Raw genomic sequence first — 20,264 nt, 5'->3', positions numbered from 1 at the left:
CAACACTGTCCTCGACTGAAGTTTCAACAACTGAAGAATCCACGGTCACTCCACCGGTTTCTTCAACACCTGGTGGGTATACAAAAGCACACCTTTGAAGATTGTTTTTACAAACACTTTTGAACTACTTGAAGATAAAAAAGTCGATACTAAAAGCAACTCTGCATTTAGGTTGCGTATTGCTAGTTGTATTTGACCAGAGACCATATTAGACAACATCCTGGGTTGTCTGCGAGACTTAATAACAGGCCATGTTATCTCTCATGGTATCTGGCAATATATCTGTGAAAAATACTTGGAGTACAATCTCTCTTCAAATGTTTACACATTGCTTCCTACAAGTCCGCTTCCTAATAGCCTTGTAAATACATTTTCATCACAGTGGCAGAAACATTGATTGCAATTTCACAGACATTCACCGAAGCTCTGGCCTCTTCTTCAGCATGTCTCAATAACCAGAGCAGCAGAGACATCTACCGCAATGATGAGGTTTTAAAATATTCTTTGCATATGTTCCATTCACAGGTCTGCCGAACTATTGGAAGTGATGAAATCATCATTTCTGAATTGAGGAAGGGTCCCTTGACCCAAAACATTTACTATGATTTATTTCCACAGATACTGTCAGACGTGCTCAACTGTTCGAGCTATGTCTGCGTTTATTTCTGATTTACAGCCTCCACAGTAATTTCGGTTTTCATTGAGTATAGGAGTATCGGAGTTGGGTCATCATGTTATATCTGCACAGGACACTAGTGTGGCCAGTTTTGGTGTTCCACATGCAATTCTGATCATCTTGTGAAAATAAGGATGTTATTAAACTGGGAAGTGTGCAAAAAAGATTTATCAGTAAGTTAGCAAGTCTGAAGAATTTGACTTTTTAAGAGGAAAGTGGATAGGCTGAGGGCACTTCTGGATAGGTACATGGATAGAAAAGGATTTAAGGGATGTCGTGACTAGTTCAGTTTACAAAACCCAGATGAGTTGGAACTAAGTGTCCATTCCTATGCAGTATGACTCAACGAGTCTTTACATGAATATTTGTATAGCAGTCTTTAACATTTTGTCTTCTGTGACAGAATCAGCAGCTATTCCAACAACAGTAACAAGCTCAGCAACACCAGTGACCACCAATGAAGCATCCACAACACAAATAACCACCTTACTGACAGGTACAGAAAGATGCATATTTTGTCAAGATTACATCAATTATTTTAATGCTGTCTCTGTATTGTACTTTTCACCCGTGGTTTGAAATTATTTTCATCTTTTAACTTTGAAATATTCCCTAATATTTTGATATATAGAGAGATGGAGTTGGATTTCTCTCCTCAGCTGTCTTAGGGTAGTGAACTGATGGAATTTGTAAATTGACTTTGCTTTGTATCTTTTCTTTTTTAAAGTGGAGCCTCCCATTGTACCTGTGACAGTTAAACCAAATGAAGGAATTCAGGAAAAACAATTTAATATCACCTTCACCTTGCTCAAGCTACCTTTCACACCATCTCTACAAAATCTCAATTCCTCATTGTACACAACTGAATCAACCAACATTCGTGATGCAGTAAGTATGTTATCTAAGTATTCTGGTTAGAAAAATTTATATTTAATTGCAATCATCACACTGAATACAACACTTTAATTCTCTACAGCTCAGTAATCTGTATTCCAATCAACAAATGTCAACATTCCTGCATTGTCGGTCTGTGTCCTTCAGGTAAGAAATTAACTATTACTCAGAGTAATCTTTCTCTGAATCAACAACATGCATTGATGTTTAAATGACCCAGATTCAGATATTCGCCAAAAACGGATACCCGCGCAACTTCATCAACAGGTGCCTAAGAGAAAGACCACGGAACGAATCAGGAAGACAGCTAACAATCTGCATACATGAACATCAACTAGCCACGAAACGACACGACCAGCTATCCTTAGTAGCCACACACGCAGACAACAAGCAACATGAATTCGACTGGGACAACACTACTATCATAGGGCAAGCCAGACAGAGAACAGCCAGGGAATTCCTAGAGGCATGGCATTCATCCACAAACTCCATCAACAAACACATTGACCTGGACCCAATATACCAACCACTACAGCGGACAGCTGAAACTGACAACCGGAAGCGGCAGGGACAGACCACTATAAACACCGGAGGAAACATCAAAGAAGCGCTTCGCAGGAGGCTCCCAAGCACTGATGATGTCGCCTAGCCAGGGGATGAAACGTTTGCAACAAAAACTTCCAGCTCAGCGAACAGAACCACAACAGTTAAATACTTCACCATAGTGCTCATGATAGTTGTCAACAAAACTCGCTATGAAGTCAACGGCTGGTGCTCTTATTTCGCCATTCACCATCAAATCTCAACCATTCAACTTTGCAATGTAATGGTTAACATTTGAAAATAAATTAATCACTTGGTATTTGTATGTGGCAGGCCTGCAAGTGATGGCAACAGTACGGTTGAGGCAATCTGCACCTTCAAAAAGAGTGCCAATAACCAGCAAGTTGATAAAATTCAAATCTACCGTGAATTCCAAAACAACACAAGGGGTATCACCACTTTAGGAACACATACGCTGGACAGCAATAGTCTCTATGTAGATGGTAAATATTCATTTTAATTCAATATTCATTCAATTTTACTTCTACCGTCGATAGTTGAAACATAATTTCAAATGCATTCTCTTTCCTGCTGCTGTCATTTTGCCACCAACTATCACAAGCAATGTTCCACCTTTATTCATTTTTTTGCTCAACCTCAAACATTGGATTATTGATTACAAATCAGTTTTCATCTCTTTGCTCACCCTTGGTCTGTTGCTTGTCACTCACTCCTGATCAGTTGACTCCATTTTGCTATTGCTTGGTTGTTTGCTTATTCATTGGTAAAGCAAAACAAAAAAGGAAACATAGGTTTATTTTTTATATTAAATCAGAAAATGCTGGAGAAACTCAGTAGCTCTGGCAGCATCTATGGACAGAGAAACAGAATTAACGTTTTGAGTCCAATTTGACTCTTTGTCAGTCATATTTTAACTGTTACTCCCTCCACAGATACTGCCAGACCTGTTCAATTTCTCCAATATGTTCTGTTTTAATTCAAATTTACTGAATCTGCAGTATTTTGCTTTTACTTTTATTTCTATTTGAGAACTTTGCAAAATCAAATTTCTTACAAAATGTGAAACATCTAAGCCATCATATCAATCTGACATTGGTCTAACTTAAATCTAACATGTAATGAATTGCAATTTTAAAGGCAAGTGTCTTAACTAGGTTAAGTAATTCATTCCAAATATATTTGTTTTTCAGGTTACCATGAGTCAGCGGTTGTTATCAGTAAGTATGATGACTTTCTTTGTTAAGTTAATGTTGTTAGCATCTCTACAAAGATAGCGTCCAATCGGTTTTACATGCAATCTCACAACAGCCAGACTTGAGGCAAGAAGCATGCTTCTCTCTGTGTCAAGCAGTGAAAAATTGTATGCTCATTCTTTAACAATCTAAGATTCTGTTAGAACTAGTATGTTGATCAAATTTCCATTATTGTTTGAGCTATGACTCCACTGGACATACTGTTGCCTCAGAGTCAGAAGCTGTGGTTTCAAGTCTCACCATGGGACTCGAGCTCAATAAGAGAGAATTTTGAGCATTCTAAGCGATATGTAAAACTGAAGCCCAATCTGCTTTCTCAAATAAATATGAAAGATCTCAAACCCTAATTTGAGAAAAAGCAGCAAGTTAACTCTTAACTGATATCACAAAAGCAGATGTTCTGGTCATGATCACATTACTCTCAGTGGGGTTTCTACATTATAACAGTGACTATATTTTAAAAAGTACTTTGTTGTTAATACATTACTTTGGGCCATCCAGTTGTCATGAAACGTGGTATGCAAAAATCCTTCCTTTTTACTATAGTATAGGATTTAAACTAAATGCTACAATTGCCTATAGCACAATAATGTACAGCTGAGATGTGCAATTGAGTGACTCAGTTTCATCGTACTTGATTCTAAGGAGTTTAAGTTTGGACTAGACTGTTATTATGCTATTCCCTGCATTGGCGCACACAAATTTAAGTCTACCTATTTTAATAATAGCTCCAACAGAAATTTCAACTGCTAATACACAAAGATCTACAACAGCACAAACCTCCACATCAATTCATGTATCAACGAATACAGTAACGCAAAGAACTTCAGGGAGCTCAAGTAAAGCATCAATATCGGAATCAACCACAGTTACTGCACCGCTCTCAACAAGCAGTGAGTATACAGAAGCATGCTTTGGAGCCAGTTCATTTTCAGCCCTCTCAAACTATTAGAAATTAGAAGGACAAACTGGAAATCTAACAAAACAAAAGCAGTACACTGACCACAACTATGCATATGTGAGTCATGTGCTGAAGAGTCTTGGTGCTTTCGCTCTGTTACAATAAGGCTATGTTACTTTGTAACTTGCAATATATACGAGTGTAAAACACAACCTATGTGCACAAATATTTAACCATTTGTTCCATGCATTTTGATTAACTCAATAAATAATGTAGCCTGTTTCAACAACAGGCACAGAAATGCAGACTACAAATACACAAACATCCAGAGCAGCTGTGACCTCTACATCAGCTCTTGCCCCATCAAGTGCAGTAGCAGAAACACCGACAGCAAGCTCAACTGAAGCATCACCTGAAGCAACAACATTGATAACATCACTCCCATCAGCAAGTGGTGAGTACCAGGGTTCTTTTTTTCTCAGTTGTACCATTTCGATTTCTTTCACTCTCCTGCAAGTTTAAAAAACTGTCAATGGAAAGTTAGCAAAAAGAATATGTTAAGATATTGGCTACAATTACACAGAATAGAATAATGAATAAATAAAATTTGCCAAACACTATTTTGTAACATAACCAAGCCATTATATACGAAACTACAGAAGCAATATTTTGGGCACAATTTTATGATGTTGCTCAATGATTTTATTACACACCTCATTAAGTTGTTTGGCTATTTAACAACAGCAGCAACAGAAACTTCAAGTGTAAATGCACAGACATCCACTGCAGCACAAATCTCCGCCTCAGCTCTTCCCTCAACAAGTACAATGAGCTCAACAGCAGTATTGACAACAACAAAAACATTAGTCACAACATCACAACCTTCAACAAGCGGTGAGTATGCAAGTTCTCCCTCAATAGTTTTACCACTTGGATCCCTTACCTTGGATTTAGACACAATTAATAGGATCAGGAGTAGACCATATGATCATATCCAGAGTTTAGATCAGAGTGGTGCTAGAAAAGCACAGCAGGTCAGGCAGCATCCGAGGAGTAGGAAAATCGACGTTTCGGGCAAAAGCCCTTCAGCAGGAATAGAGCTCGGATGCTGCCTGCCCTCCTGTGCTTTTCCAGCACCACTCTGAACTAAACTCTGGTTTCCAGAATCTGCAGTCCTCACTTTTGCCATATGATCATATCCAGCATCCTCTGCCATTCAAAATGCTCATGGCCAACAGTAGGCATCAATTCCATTTTCCTGCCCTCCTCCTATATCTCTTGAATGCTTCAGACCTAAAATCTGTCTAACACAATCTTAAAACATATTCTACAATGAAGAACTCCACAACTCTCTAATGCACAGAATTACAAATATAGTCAATCCCTTGAGTGATGAAATTTCTGTTCATCACAGTTCTACATGCTCAACCATATATTGGGCGAGTACGGCTCCATGTTTCAAATACTTTGACCAACGAAAAAAATCTTTGTGCATCCACCTTACCAAGCAATTGAATTCTGTTAATTCCCAAGGACACAGGCTTTCTCTTTGTAAATGCATACCCATTTTATGCAAACTTGACATTTTTTTTAAGCAACAAAGCCTATCTGCAAAAAAATTACAAGACTAGTATCCAGATTGATACTTAGAAAGAGCAGTTTCTCCTTTGAGGAGAGGTTGGACAAGACAGGAAATCTATTGTTTCCACCACAGTTTCGAAGACTGAGGACTAACATGGTTGAACTATATGAAAACAAAATGGGCATAACAAGGTAAACTTAATTTAGAGATGCCAGTGTTGGGCTGGGGTGTACAAAGTTAAAAATCACACAACACCTCGTTATAGTTCAACAGATTTATTTGGAAGCACTAGATTTCAGTGTGCTGTCTCTTCATCAGGTGGTCGTGGAGTACAAGATCATAAGACACAGAATTTATAGCAAAAGTTTACAGTGTGGTGTAACTGAAATTATATATTGAAAAAGACCTGGATTCTAAAAGATGAGAGACTTAACAGACAATGCAGATCTTTTTCAATATATAATTCAGTTACATCACCGTGTAAACTTTTGCTATAAATTCCGTGTCTTACAATCTTATACTCCACAACCACCTGATGAAGGAGTGGCGCTCCAAAAGCTAGTGCTTCCAAATAAACTTGTTGGGCTATAACCTGGTGTTGTGTGATTTTTAACAAAACGTGGGAATATTGTTCCTCTTTTGGGTGCATCAAGTACTAGTGGGCACTATTTAAACCGTTTGAGTTACGCATTTTGGACAGAGATGAGGAGAGTATTTTTCTCTGAGAGATTGTGCAACTATGGAACTCTCTTGTCTCAGAAGATATTGCCTCAGAAGGTAGTGGATACTGGTTCATTGAATTTTTATTTGTTTTAACAGAAGGCAAAAATGATATTACTATGTTGCTGCCCAGAATTATTCATGGAAGAATCATGTTTAGATCACACTTGATTGATTTTCATTCTGTTACCATAAGGCGTTATCACATTATGTGTTAACTTGTGTTATATTTTGCATGACAAAATATCAAGTACAATCTTCTAGTAAAATCATTAATGCATTGTACTATACTGTCTGGTTATCCCAATAATAATATGATGTTAATAACCAGTAGACTCCAATAATAATACATGTTTCAACAACAGTGGCAGAATCATTAACTGCAAATACACAGAACCCAACAACATTATCAACACCTTCATCAGCTCCTATCTCAACAAGAATAACAGCATCAACATTGTTCTCTTCTAAAGTTTCAAAACTGAAGCAATGACATTCACTCCATCAGTCTCACCAACAATGGTGGATAAACAAAAGTACACTTTGCAACCTTTCTTTTATGAATAGTTTCTAACTGCTGGAAGACAAAAGTATGTATTGGAAGAGCATTAAAATATTATATTACTATGTTGTTGGTAATGTTCATGGAGTGCTAAAGAAATGTAGAATTCACTTAGTGATCTAAGCTAAACAAGCAGATCTTGTTGCATCATAGTATCTATCATTATATAAGAGCCAGATCAAGACTTAAGGCACACATATTGTACAAAAAGCAATGCATTCTTCCAAATTTTATATTTCCCTAAAAATATTAGTTGAATGTATCATGACTACAATTTTTAGCATAGGAAAATGCAATTTTCCCTTTACTAATGTGCAACATGAACACGTCTCTTAGTCAACAAGTTGCATTATGTGTGAAACTAAGAAGCTGGCATCTTGTCTATAATGTTGGCTGGTGTTCAAAGCATTTTATACAGCTTGTTCAGTCTGACAACTAATTTAATAACACTAGCAATAGAAATATCGAATGTAAATACACGGACATTCACTGCAGCACAAAACTCTACATCATTCCATTCTCAATCCTGTCAAACTTGGAAGACAGAAACAGAGAATGGAAATGTGACAAAGGTTTATGTGTCATGCTGTTGACCATAATGATGACTGGGAATATCATATACTAATGACTCGTGTTTGGCATTTGTTCAGTTTCAACAAGATTATGCTGTTATGCAGCAAGTGGTGTTACATGAATGTAATAATATGTCAAGCACAACCTGTGCAGGTGCGAAGTGGGTCATACATTGTCCCATACTCTCGTAACGTCAATAATAACACTACTATTTCGATTACAATGGTTGAAACATTGACTTTGCAATGCACTTTAACAAAAGCACATGGCAAAAATTAAATGCCTAATAAAACAACTCAAAGGTCGACACACATATTGGAAGATTGCAAAAGATTGCAACAGTAAATTGTTGAAAAAATGATTTTAAACATTTGTGCTTGGTGCTTTGCAATGGGTCACAGCATTTTATGCTTAAACTTTCATATCTTGATCAATTCTCTACAGTTACCTTAATATCGATATAACCTATTTCAGCAACAGAAATGTCGACTGCAAGTACACAGGGCCTGACAACATCACCGGCCTCTTCATCAGCTCCTGTCACAACAAGCACAATAGCATCAACAGCAACACTGGCCTCTACTGAAGGGTCAACCACTGAAACATTGACAATCACTCCATTAGTCACATCAACAACTGGTGAGTAGACAAAAGCACACTTTGCACCCGTTTCATTATGACTTCTTAAAAAGATAAGGAATATAAAAGCACACAATGTAAAAACACCAAAAGATTATACTTGACAATGTGCATGGAGTGCAAACGAAATACAGAATATGATTGGACTCTTAACAGACTTAACCGACTCTTAACAGAATTGTAACTATAGAATATCATGTGATGTTGACTACAAATACACAATGTAGAATGTACAAATATAATTTGCTGATTGCTGCTTTGCAACATGACCACATCACATTGGGTAATAAGTTGCATTATATATAAAACTGAGGCGGTGATGTATTGACAATAATGTTTGATGTTGTCCAGTGCTTTTCATACACCTCATTAAGTGTTCATCACTTATTTTACCAAAAGCAGAAAGACAAACTTCAACTGCAAATACACAGGCGTCGACAACAGTACAAACCTCTACTTCTGCACTTTTATCAACACTGACTAGTACTTCAAATACTACAGTGAGCTCAAGTGAAGCACCAACAACTGAAGCAATAACAATTACTACGTTACTCCCCTTAACAAATGGTGAGTATGTGACAGCACTCTTTGAGCTATTTCACTTTCAATCCTATCAAAATTGGAAGCTTTTAGCTGCTGCAACATAAAAATACAGACTGGAAAGGTGTAAAGATATAAACAAATGTAAAGATATTGTAATATATTGTTGGCTTAATACATTGAGTGTTAAAGATATGCAAAACACTCCTGGTGATGTTCTGCTGTTACAACAAGGTCAGGATACCTCTTAGAACTTCCTTTTTAGTTAGAATTTTGAACAAAACCTGGAACCATTCTATGATCTATGAACCACAGACTGTATGCATTAAACTAACATAGTATCCCATAACCAGCATTTCTTTCTCAATAACAAGTATGCCTATTTCAAAAACAGCCACAGAAACATTGAGAACAAATACACAGACATCAACAGAAGCTCTGATCTCTACATCAGCTCATGCCTCATCAAGTACAACAGTAGAAACATTTACAGCAAGCTCGACAGAAACATCAAAATTTGAAGTAACAACGATGACAACAGCACATCTTCCAACAAGTGGTGAGTACAATTTCTCCATTCAGTATTAACTCAATTCTGATTATTTTCACTCTATTGTGATTATAACAAGGCATAACAGAATTGTAATAGTAGAGTTTGATATTGACTCCAAAAACACAGTGCAGAATAACGTCCAAATACAGTTTGCTGATTGCTGCTTCACAACATGACCATGTCACATTGGGTAACAAGTTGCATTTATAGTTCAAACTGAGAAGATGATTTTTTTTGTAGCTCTAATGTTTTTATATTATTCAATGATTTTTGTACACCTCATTAAGTTCATCACCTATTTTAGCAACAGCAGAAAGACAAACTTCAACTGTAAATACACAGACATCCACAGCAGTTCAAACCTCCAGTTCTGTACCTTTATCAACAAAGACTAGTACATCAAAAACTACAGTGAGCTCAAGTGAAGCACCACCACCCAGACGAGATAGATCAAATGAATCCTTAGAAAAATATAAAGGCAGTAGGAGTATACTTAGAGGGAAATCAGGAGGGCAAAAAGGGGACATGAGATAGCTTTGGCAAATTGAGTTAAAGAGAATCCAAAGGGTTTTTACACATACATTAAGGACAAAAAGGTAACTAGAGAGAGAATAGGGCCCCTCATAAACCAGCAAGGCAGCCTTTGTGTGGAACCACAGGGAATGGGGGAGATACTAAACGAGTATTTTGCATCAGTGTTTACTGTGGAAAAGGTGTTGGAAGGTATAGAATGTAGGGAAGTAGATGGTGATATCTTGCAAAATGTCCAGATTACAGAGGAGGAAGTGCTGGATGTCATAAAATGCATAAAAGTGGATAAATCCCCAGGACCTGATCAGGTGTACCCTAGAACCCTGTGGGAAGCTAGGGAAGTGATTGCTGGGCCTCTTGCTGAGATATTTTATGTCATCAATAGTCACAGGTGAAGTGCCGGAAGACTGGAGGTTTGCTAACGTGGTTTCACTGTTTAATAAGGGCGGTAAGGACAAGCCAGGGAACTATAGACCAGTGAGTCTGATGTCAGTGGTGGGCAAGTTGTTGGAGGGAATCCTGAGGGACAAGATGTACATGTATTTGGAAAGGCAAAGACTGACTTGAGATAGTCAACATGGCTTTGTGTGTGGGAAATCATGTCTCACAAACTTGATTGAGTTTTTTGAAGACGTAACAAAGAGGATTGATGAGGGCAGAACGATGGACGTGATCTATATGGACTTCACTAAGGCATTCGACAAGTTTCTCCATGGGACACTGGTTAGCAAGAGTATATCTCATGGAACACAGGGAGAACTAGCCATTTGGATACAGAACTGGCTCAAAGATAGAAGACAATGGGTGGTGGTGGAGGGTTGTTTTTCAGACTAGAGGTCTGTGACCAGTGGAGTCCTACAAGGATCAGTGCTGGGTGCACTACTTTTTGTCATTTATATAAATGATTTGGATGTGAGCATAAGAGGTATAGTTAGCAAGTTTGCAGATGACAGCAAAATTGGAGGTGTGGTCGACAGCAAAGAAGGTTACCTCAGCTTACACAGGATCTTGATCAGATGGGCCAATGGGCTGAGAAGTGGCAGATGGAGTTTAATTCAGATAAATGTGAGGTGCGGCATTTTGGGAAAGCAAATCTTAGCAGGACTTACACACTTAATGCTAAGGTCCTGGGGAATGTTGCTGAACAAAGAGACTTTGGAGTGTAGGTTCATAGCTCCTTGAAAATAGAGTCGCAGGTAGACAGGATAATGAAGAAGACATTTGGTATGCTTTCCTTTATTGGTCAGAGTATTGAGTATAGGAATTGGCAGGTCATGTTGCAGCTGTACAAGACATTGGTTAGACAACTTTCGGAATATTGCACGCAATTCTGATCTCCTTCCTGTCGGAAGGATCTTGTGAAACTTGAAAGGGTTCAGAAAAGATTTACAAAGATGTTGCCAGGGTTGGAGGATTTGAGCCATAGGGAGAGGTTGAATAAGCTGGGGCTGTTTTCCCTGGAGCGTCGGAGGCTGAGGGGTGACCTTATAGAGGTTTATAAAATCATGAGGGGCATGGATAGGATAAATAAAGAAAGTCTCTTCCCTGGGGTGGAGGAGTCCAGAACTAGAGGGCATAAGTTTAGGGTTAACGGGGAAAAATATAAAAGAGACCTGAGGGGCAACCTTTTCACGCAGAAGGGGGTACGTATATGGAAAGAGCTGGCACGGGAAGTGGTGGAGGCTGGTACAATTGCAACATTTAAAAGGCACCTGGATGAAAATATAAATAGAAGGGTTTGGTGGGATACGGGCCAGGTGCTGGCATGTGGGACTAGATTGGGTTGGGATATCTAGTCAGCATGGACAAGTTGGACCAAAGGATCTGTTTTCATGCTATACATCTCTATGACTCTATCACTGAAGCAATAACAGTCACTACATCACTCCCCTCAACAAATGGTATGTAACAGCACTCTTGTGAACTATTCCATTCTCAAACCTGTCTAACTTAAGGTATGGAATGCCAATGATATGCAAGACACTCTTGATGATGTTCTGCTGTTACAAAAAGGTCAGGATGCGTCTTAGTTTTTTTTTATGTGAGTTTCAAATAAAACCCAGAACCACAACTCTTATGAATTAAATTAATAGTCTTCCATAATCAGCATTTTTCTCAATTACAAGTCATGTCTATTTTACTAAAAGTGGCTGAAACATCGACTGCAAGTACAAAGGTCTCCACAGCAGCAACAACACCTTCCTTGATTCGTGCCTCAACAAGATCAACAGCATCAACATCAACTCTGGCCTCTACTGAAGGGTCAACAACTGAAGCAATAACGTTCAGTCTATCAGTCTCAACAACAACTGGTGGGTATACAAAAGCACATCATGCAAGTATTCTTTTATGAATTCTTTTAACCTGCTGGAGGATAGAAAGCTGTACTGAAAAACGGTGAAATCCTTTTTTGTGAGATATTGTTGGCTATATGCATGGGGTGCTAATGATTGGTAAGACATCCATAAAACATAAAGCAGAACAAGACAGCGCAGAAACAGGCCCTTGGGCCCACTATATCTGTGACGATCATTATGCTATTCTAAACTAACCTGATCTGTCTGCACATGGTCTGTATTCCCTGCCTGTTCATGTGCCTGTCAAAATGCCTCCTAAGCTTTGCTATCATATCTGCTTCTAAGTGAGTTTCTGCCATTCCAATCAGGTCAGGATGCTTCTTAGTTTTAACTTTTAGTATGAGTTTGAACATAAGCTACAGCCAACTATTATACAAAAAAAACACATTCTCCCATACACTATTATTATGTGAGATTCAAACTTTTGTGCAAAACCAGACACATTCTTCCATCCTCCACATTTCCATCAATGATAGATCTTGCCTATTTTAATAACTGCAGCAGAAACATTGACTACAAGTTCACAGACATCTACAGCAGCTCCGACCTCTCCATCAGCTCCTGGATCAACAAGTACTGTAGCAGAAACATCTGCAGCAAGCTTGACTGAAGCAAAGACAACGATAACATCACTTCCTTCAACAAGTGGTAAGAACCTGATTAGTCTTTTCTCTATTCTACCATTCTGACTTCTTACATTTGACAGCAAGTTCAACAATACACAATACAAATGTAACAGTTGAGTACAGTAAGCTGTCAATGACAGTGTGCAGTGTAGAAAAATGTACAAATACAATTTGCTGACTGCTGCTTTGCAACATGATCATGATACACTTGTTAATAAGTCACATTATATACAAAGCTAAGAATGTGACTTTTTGGCTATATTGCTAGGATGTTACAATGTACACCTTTTTGTACACCTCATTAAATCTAACAACTATTTTAATAACAGTAGCAACAGAACATTTCACTGTAAGTGCACAGACATCCACTGCAGCACAAACTACCACCTCAGCTCCTGCTGCAACAAGTAGCAAAGTATCAATGCCAGCTGTGAGCTCTACAACAGGATCAACAACTGAAGTAACATCAATTACAATTTCACTATCTTCCACCAGTGGTGAGTTTGCAAGTTCTGTTATTAATTCTACCATTGTCCTTCCACAAGGACTCAGAAAATAGGAGCAGGTGTTAACTGTATGATCTATTAAGCTAGCTTCACCATTCAAAATGATTATGGCTTATCTTTGGCTTCAAATGCATCTTCCTGTGTGCTCTCTATATCCCCTGACCTCCTAAGTGCCCTGAAACCTCTCTTTCCAAATTTTAAACATGTTCAACAATACACATTCTTGAACCTTCTGGGGCAGAGAATTGCATAGATTCACAAAATGTTTGTGCAAAACATTTCTCACCTAAATAGCCTTAAATTTGTGGCCCCACAATGTGAGACTGTGCCCTCACAATTTAGGTTCCCTGTTCAGTGGAAGAAATCCCGCAACATCTATCCTTCCAAGCTGCTTTCGAACCTCATATGGTTCAATGAGCTCTTCTCTCATTCTTCAAAACTTCAGAAATATAAAACCAATTTTCTCAGCCACTCATCACAGGACACCCTATGTAACCCAGAAAATAGTTAACTGAAACTTTTCTTTCTACTTCCTTCACTGCAGGCATTTTGTTTGTTAAATGTTGAAATTACACTCAATATTTCAGATGTGATTTCATCAAACCCGCATGCAAACTTTAACAAAACGTCTTCATCCCTGTGTTCCGATCCCGTTGGCATTTGGCTTCATAATTATTTGCTGTTCTTTTCCAGCTTACTCCAAGTTTTTAAATCCTTAATTCTGTCATACTACGAGAAACAAGAATTAGAAATTAGGAATGCGCTAAAAATGTGTGCTGTTGGCCATAATTATGTGCTAATTACTTTTGTTGCTTTATGTCTGTTAGAATTCTATTAGACTATGTGACTTTATTCACTAAGTTGCATTATATGTGACCATAACAAATCACTTAGTGCAACCTCTATTCAAGAATTTTGATATATTGTTCGATATTCACTTTTGAACTTCAATAATAATGCAACATTTTTCAACAATAACAGCAAAAACATTGATAAATACACAAGTGTCCACAGAAGCTCTGACCTCTACATCAGCTTCTACCTCAACAGCTACAGCAGCAGAGACATCTACAACAAGTTTGACACAAACATCAACATCTGAAGTAACGACAGTGACATCACTCCCCATGACAACTGGTGAGCATGGATTCTCTTCTCTTTTCTGCTGTATCATTATTGATTTATTTCATTCTACCACAACTGTAAAAATTCACAACAAATAGATAACATCAGGACCTAGCATGAGGTTGGCTGTGATTCCACAAAGTAGAATAATGAACATATGCAGTTGGATCAGTCCTGATTTGTCACGGAGTTGCATCACCGATAAGTTGTATTAAAAATGAGCCTGAGAAAAAAAAAAATTTTGGCCAAAAGTTTAACATAATGTTCCATGTTTTTTGTACATCTCATTAATTTCATGACCTATTTTAATAATAGCAGCAACACAACCATCAACTGCAAATACACAGTCATCCACGACAGCACAAATCTCTACATCAGCTTCTGTCTCTACACGTCCCCCAACAACTATAGGGAATTCAACTAAAGTATCAACAACTGAAGCAATGACAGTCACTGCGTCAGTACCCTCAACAAATGGTGAGTATGTGAAAGCTCTTTCTGGAACTATTCCATTCTTAATCCTGTCAAACTCAAAATCTAGAACAACATGCCAGAGAAGTGACTATGTTGTTGATCATAATGATGCATGGGGAAATCACAGACTAATGGTTCTCAGTACATGTGTGCTCTGTTTCAACAAGGCTATGTTACATTATGCACTAACTTGTATTATATATTTATGTAACAAAATATCAAGCACAACATTGTACAACATGTTTAATACATTGTCCTGTGCACTCTGGTAACCTGTTTCAATAACAATAGCAGAAACTTCAGTTGCAAGTACAGGGACCCTGACAACATCAATGACCTCTTCATCAGCTGCTGCCTCAACAAGCACAATAGCATCAACATCAACACTGGCCTCTACTGAAGTTTCAACAATTGAAGCAACGACATTCACTCCATCAGCCTCATCGACAACTGGTTAGTAGACAAAAACACACTTTGCAACCATTCTTTATTGACATTTCTTAAACCACTGGAACATAAAAGCACACAATAGAAAACTGTCAAAAGATTATAGTAATATATTTTTGGCAATGTGCATAACATACTAACAAAATACAGAAATGTTTGAATACTTACGTTTGTTATAATCAGGGCATTTTCCATCCTATTATCTATCATTATGTATGACTTTGATCAATATTTTGAGCACAACTATTCAACATCAACACTGGCCTCTACTAAAGGCTCAACAATGACATTCACTCCATCAGTCTCATCAGCAACTGGGTGGGTAAAGAAAGGCACACTTTTCTATCATGCTTTTATGTTTTTTCAAATTGGTGAAAGAAAGAAGCACATACTGCAAAAGCATGGAAGGTTAATCACAACATGTTGGTATGTCTGTGCAATTACAATTAAGTTTTTATTACTCTCATTAAAATAGGTGACAAACTCAGTAAGGTATTAAGGGTTTTTAAACTCACAGTATGCTGATAAATTTAAAAATCATACAACACCAGGTTATAGTTCAACAGGTTTATTTGGAAACATTAGCTTTTGAAGCGTTGCTCCTTCATCAGGTGGTTGTGGAGCTTAAAATCGTAGGACACAGAATTTATAGGAAAAGTTTACAGTGTGATGTAACGGAAATTATATATTGAAAAAGACCTGCATTGTTTGTTACATCTCTCATCTTTTAGAATGGGCATGTTGCTTTCAGATCTTTCATATGTAAATTCCAGAACTTCCTTAAAGTTACATTCTCGTGTGAACTTTAACAATTGGTGGCATGTTGGCTCAGATAATACACTGAAGGTGTAAGGTGCCCCGTGTGAGGCTGTCTGTGCCCCAATGTTCAGACTGATTCTAATCTAAAAAAGAATCTTACATGGATTACAGCAGTTTCTGAGCAAAATAAAATGTAATTCTGCAAGTACAAATTTCACCCCACAAACTTGTCTGTGCATGTGTGTGTGTGTGTTGGGGGGGGGGGGGGTTATGAGTGTCTGTGAGAGAGTCTGTATGTGTGTATGTGTGTGAGTGTGAGTGTAAAGAGGTATAGGTCTGTGAGAGGTTGCTTGTGAGAGTATGGGAGTGCATGTGTGAGCGTATGAGAGAGTGCTTGTGTATGAGAGGATCTATGTGAGTGTATGAGACTGTAGGAGTGTGTTTGTGTCTGTAGGAGAGTGTGCATTTGTGTGTGTCTGTGTAGTGCAATGGTTACCTGTAGTGTGACATAAACCCAAAGTCCCAGTTGAGGCCATTCCCAATGGTTATCAGCCTCTGCTAGACTACTGTACATTGTTGTTGCCTAACCTGAAGTCCACCTTGGAGGATGGTCACCTGAAGGTCTGAGGTCGAACGTCCCAGATCGCTGAAGTGTTCTCCGAATGAGAGGGAACACTCCTGTCTGTTGATTATTGTGTGGAGTTCATTCATCCGTTGCCATAGCCCAAGCCTCCACTCGGTCTCACCAATGTACCTTGCCTGCAATATATGAGTTAGACAATGTTGGTCGAGTCACATGAGTACCTGCCCCGTATATGGTGCAGGTATCCCCACGCGTAATGGTGGTATCTGTGTCGACACTCTGACACATCTTGCAGCGTCTACCTTGGCAAGGTTATATGGTGTTGTCCTGAAAGCCAGGCAGTTTGTTCGAACAAATAACTCCTCACCATGGGTCTAGAGGAAGAAAATGTCGTCAATGTACCTGGTGTATAGTGTTGGTTGGAGGTCCTGCATAGAGAAAACATCTTGTTCGAATCTGTGCATGAAATGTTGGCATATTGGGGGTGCAAATGTGGTCCCCATAGCTGTTCCATGTGTTTGGATGAAGAACTGGTTGTCAGAGGTGAAAATGTTGTGGTCGAGGATAAAGCAGATGAGTTGTAGAATGGTGCTCGGAGATGGGCAGTTGTTGGTGTGGAGTACTGAGGTGTTGCTGTGATGCCGTCATTGTGGGGGATGCTGGTGCAGAGTGCTGAAATGTCCATTGTGATGAGGAATGTTCCCAGTTCAACTGGTCCGTGGGTGCTGAGTTTCTGTAAGAAATCTGTAGTGTTGCAACAGAAGCTGAGGGGTGCTCCCAATACATGGAATTCAAGATGCCTTCAACATAGCCAAAGAGGTTCTCACACAGGGTCCCAATGCCTGATACGACGGGACGCCCCGGTATGTTGGCTTTGTGTATCTTTGGAAGGCAGTAGAAGTCATCTACATGAGAAGTACATGGATCAAGGGAGCGTAAGGAACTCTGAAGGACTGGATCCAAAGTCCTGATCAATGTGTTTAGTTCACGGGTGTGCTCTTTGGTCGGATCAACTGGTAGTTGCCTGTAGTGTTCCTGGTTGTTCAGTCATCAACTTCCTTGCAGTAAACTGTTCTATTCTGAATGATAATGGCTCCTCCTTTATCTGCTAGTTTGATGACAATGTTGTGATTGGTTTTGAGAGCATGGATGGCATTGCATTGTGGTCGGGTGATGTTTTGCTCTACCTTGGGCTGCAGTTGATGAATCTGACATTTATATATTTCCTGACGGTTTGAACACACATGTCAAGCCCAGGACAGTGGCCCTCTGGAGGGGTCCAAGTTGACTCCTTCTCTGGTTGCCCTTCTACGGACCCCTGTGATGACTAGTCTGGTCCCTCGGTGGGCACATTGTGATCACTGCTAGCATCTTGAAAGAATTCCTAGAGTCTCATTCATCTGATGAATTCCTCCGTGTCTGCTGCAAGACCCATTGAGTCCATTTTGGTGGTGGGGCAGAAATTGAGACCCCTGCTAAGAACTTCAATCTCTTCTGGTTGAAGAGTGTGGTCCAATAAGTTGATGATCAACTTCCCTGCGGTGATAACATTTTCCACTGTAGTTCCAGGGCGGGCTTGGCTACTGCTGGTGGTGATGTGATGTTTCTCCAGTTTCTTGATCTTGGTGTACATGTATGTAGTGTACTTTTGTAGTCTTGCCTGTTTGGCAATGCCCTGCTGTATCATGAGTGCAGGCTGAGAGTGTGGACTCCATCTTAATTTCAAGGTTGTGGCGTCTGCTGTACAGTTGGTGCGCGAGATGATTGAGGAGTTTGCGAGAGGTGCGGTGGCAAAGTCTCTCTGCATAGTCTGTGTGGTAAGTTGGACTCGAATGGGTTCATGATCTCTAATCCCTTTGGGATCTTTCAGCTTTCCTGCATTTCTGTAGAAACTTGATGTCTGTATTGATATGTACAATCTTCTTAGAGATCCTCTCCACTTTGCGCCAGCAGTTAGTGGTATTGATGGTAGTCATGATTTGGAGGTGCCAGTGCTGGACTGCGGAGCACAAAGTTAAAAGTAACACAGCACCAGGTTATAGTCCACCAGGCTTATTTAGAAGCACTAAGCACTACGCTGGTAAAGGTACTGGAAGCTGCTACAACCAGTCCAAACTATATATTAGACTTTTTCATCATATATGAGTTTGAATAAAACCTAAATCACATCTATGTGCAAGAACCAATGTATTCTTCCATATTTTGCATTTCCCTAAATGACAATACATGCTGATTTTCTCAATAGCCACACCATTAACAGGAAATGCAAAGACATTGACATCAGCTCTTATCCGATCAAGTTTAAGAGCAGAAAGAACTTCAGCAAACTCAACTGAAGCATTGACATTTGAAGGATCAACAATGACAACTTTACTTCCTTCATCAAGTGGTGAGTACAAATACTGTCTTCTCTGGACATTGGACAATCAGGCAGAACACTAGCCACCCGGATATATGAACATCAATTAGCCACAAAACGACACTCCACTAGTAACCTTACATACGGATGAGGAAGGACACCACTTCAACTGGGACAACAAATCCATCTTAGGACAAGCTAAACAGAGACATGCATGAGAATTCCTAGAAGCATGGCATACCAACTGGAAGTCGACCAATAAGCATATTGACTTGGATCCCATTTACCACCACCTGAGAAAAAGAACAGGAAATTATATCCTCATAGGAAATGATGCCACCACTGGAAAACTGGGACAACAAATCCATCTTAGGACAAGCTAAACAGAGACATGCATGAGAATTCCTAGAAGCATGGCATACCAACTGGAAGTCGACCAATAAGCACATTGACTTGGATCCCATTTACCACCACCTGAGAAAAAAAACAGGAAATTATATCCTCAAAGGAAATGATGCCACCACTGGAAATGACATCACCAATCCAAGAAAACTCAAACGTGTAAATAGAAAGTGAGCTACACCACCAGTGCATCATTCGGAGGCTCACTGAAGATAATATCTAGTATAGTGACAAAACATCTGAAAATGAACTTTCCAGCTCAGCCAGCAAACCTACATCCAGAACCTCAACTTGAGCTACAAATCTTCTCAAAATTTGCTAACTCTGTTGTACTTTTCTGATATCTTTCACTCTACTGCAAGTTTAAAACACATTAGAAGCGCAGTCTACTTGATAGCATGATGTTGACTACAGCTGCACAGTGTAGAAATACATTTTACCAATTACAGGGGAACCTCGATTATCTGAACGAGATGGACGGGCACTATTTTGTTCAGATAATTGATTATTTGGTTAATTGATTAAATGCCTTTACTCTGGTGCTCAGAGTTTTTAAAGTCTTCTCCTGTTCAGGAGACTGCAGCAGTTTACAGCGTGCGAGACCCCGCCCCCAACACCACCCCCCACCTCCAAACCCC

At 39.1% G+C, this 20,264-nt stretch overlaps 1 protein-coding gene across 1 annotated transcript in view; it reads left to right on the top strand.

Annotated features, from left to right (window-relative positions):
- Positions 1-1,033: 1,033 nt before the first annotated feature.
- The window catches only part of LOC122565558 (mucin-16-like), a 105,943-nt gene continuing 86,712 nt past the window's right edge, over positions 1,034-20,264 (top strand). The window contains exons 1-17 of the mRNA XM_043721610.1: positions 1,034-1,172; positions 1,404-1,564; positions 1,653-1,717; positions 2,447-2,616; positions 3,325-3,351; positions 4,116-4,280; positions 4,581-4,742; positions 5,033-5,182; positions 8,200-8,364; positions 8,767-8,931; positions 9,299-9,463; positions 12,136-12,300; positions 12,847-12,993; positions 13,301-13,468; positions 14,459-14,614; positions 14,918-15,079; positions 15,368-15,529. Of these exons, the coding sequence (XP_043577545.1) occupies positions 1,034-1,172; positions 1,404-1,564; positions 1,653-1,717; positions 2,447-2,616; positions 3,325-3,351; positions 4,116-4,280; positions 4,581-4,742; positions 5,033-5,182; positions 8,200-8,364; positions 8,767-8,931; positions 9,299-9,463; positions 12,136-12,300; positions 12,847-12,993; positions 13,301-13,468; positions 14,459-14,614; positions 14,918-15,079; positions 15,368-15,529 (2,494 nt within the window). The remainder of the gene's footprint in view (positions 1,173-1,403; positions 1,565-1,652; positions 1,718-2,446; positions 2,617-3,324; positions 3,352-4,115; positions 4,281-4,580; positions 4,743-5,032; positions 5,183-8,199; positions 8,365-8,766; positions 8,932-9,298; positions 9,464-12,135; positions 12,301-12,846; positions 12,994-13,300; positions 13,469-14,458; positions 14,615-14,917; positions 15,080-15,367; positions 15,530-20,264) is intronic.

Source organism: Chiloscyllium plagiosum, chromosome 31, assembly GCF_004010195.1.
Source record: "Chiloscyllium plagiosum isolate BGI_BamShark_2017 chromosome 31, ASM401019v2, whole genome shotgun sequence".
Taxonomy (NCBI): domain Eukaryota; kingdom Metazoa; phylum Chordata; class Chondrichthyes; order Orectolobiformes; family Hemiscylliidae; genus Chiloscyllium; species Chiloscyllium plagiosum.
The sequence above is the reverse complement of the archived record's forward strand: the minus strand, read 5'-3'. Positions and strand labels throughout refer to the sequence as shown.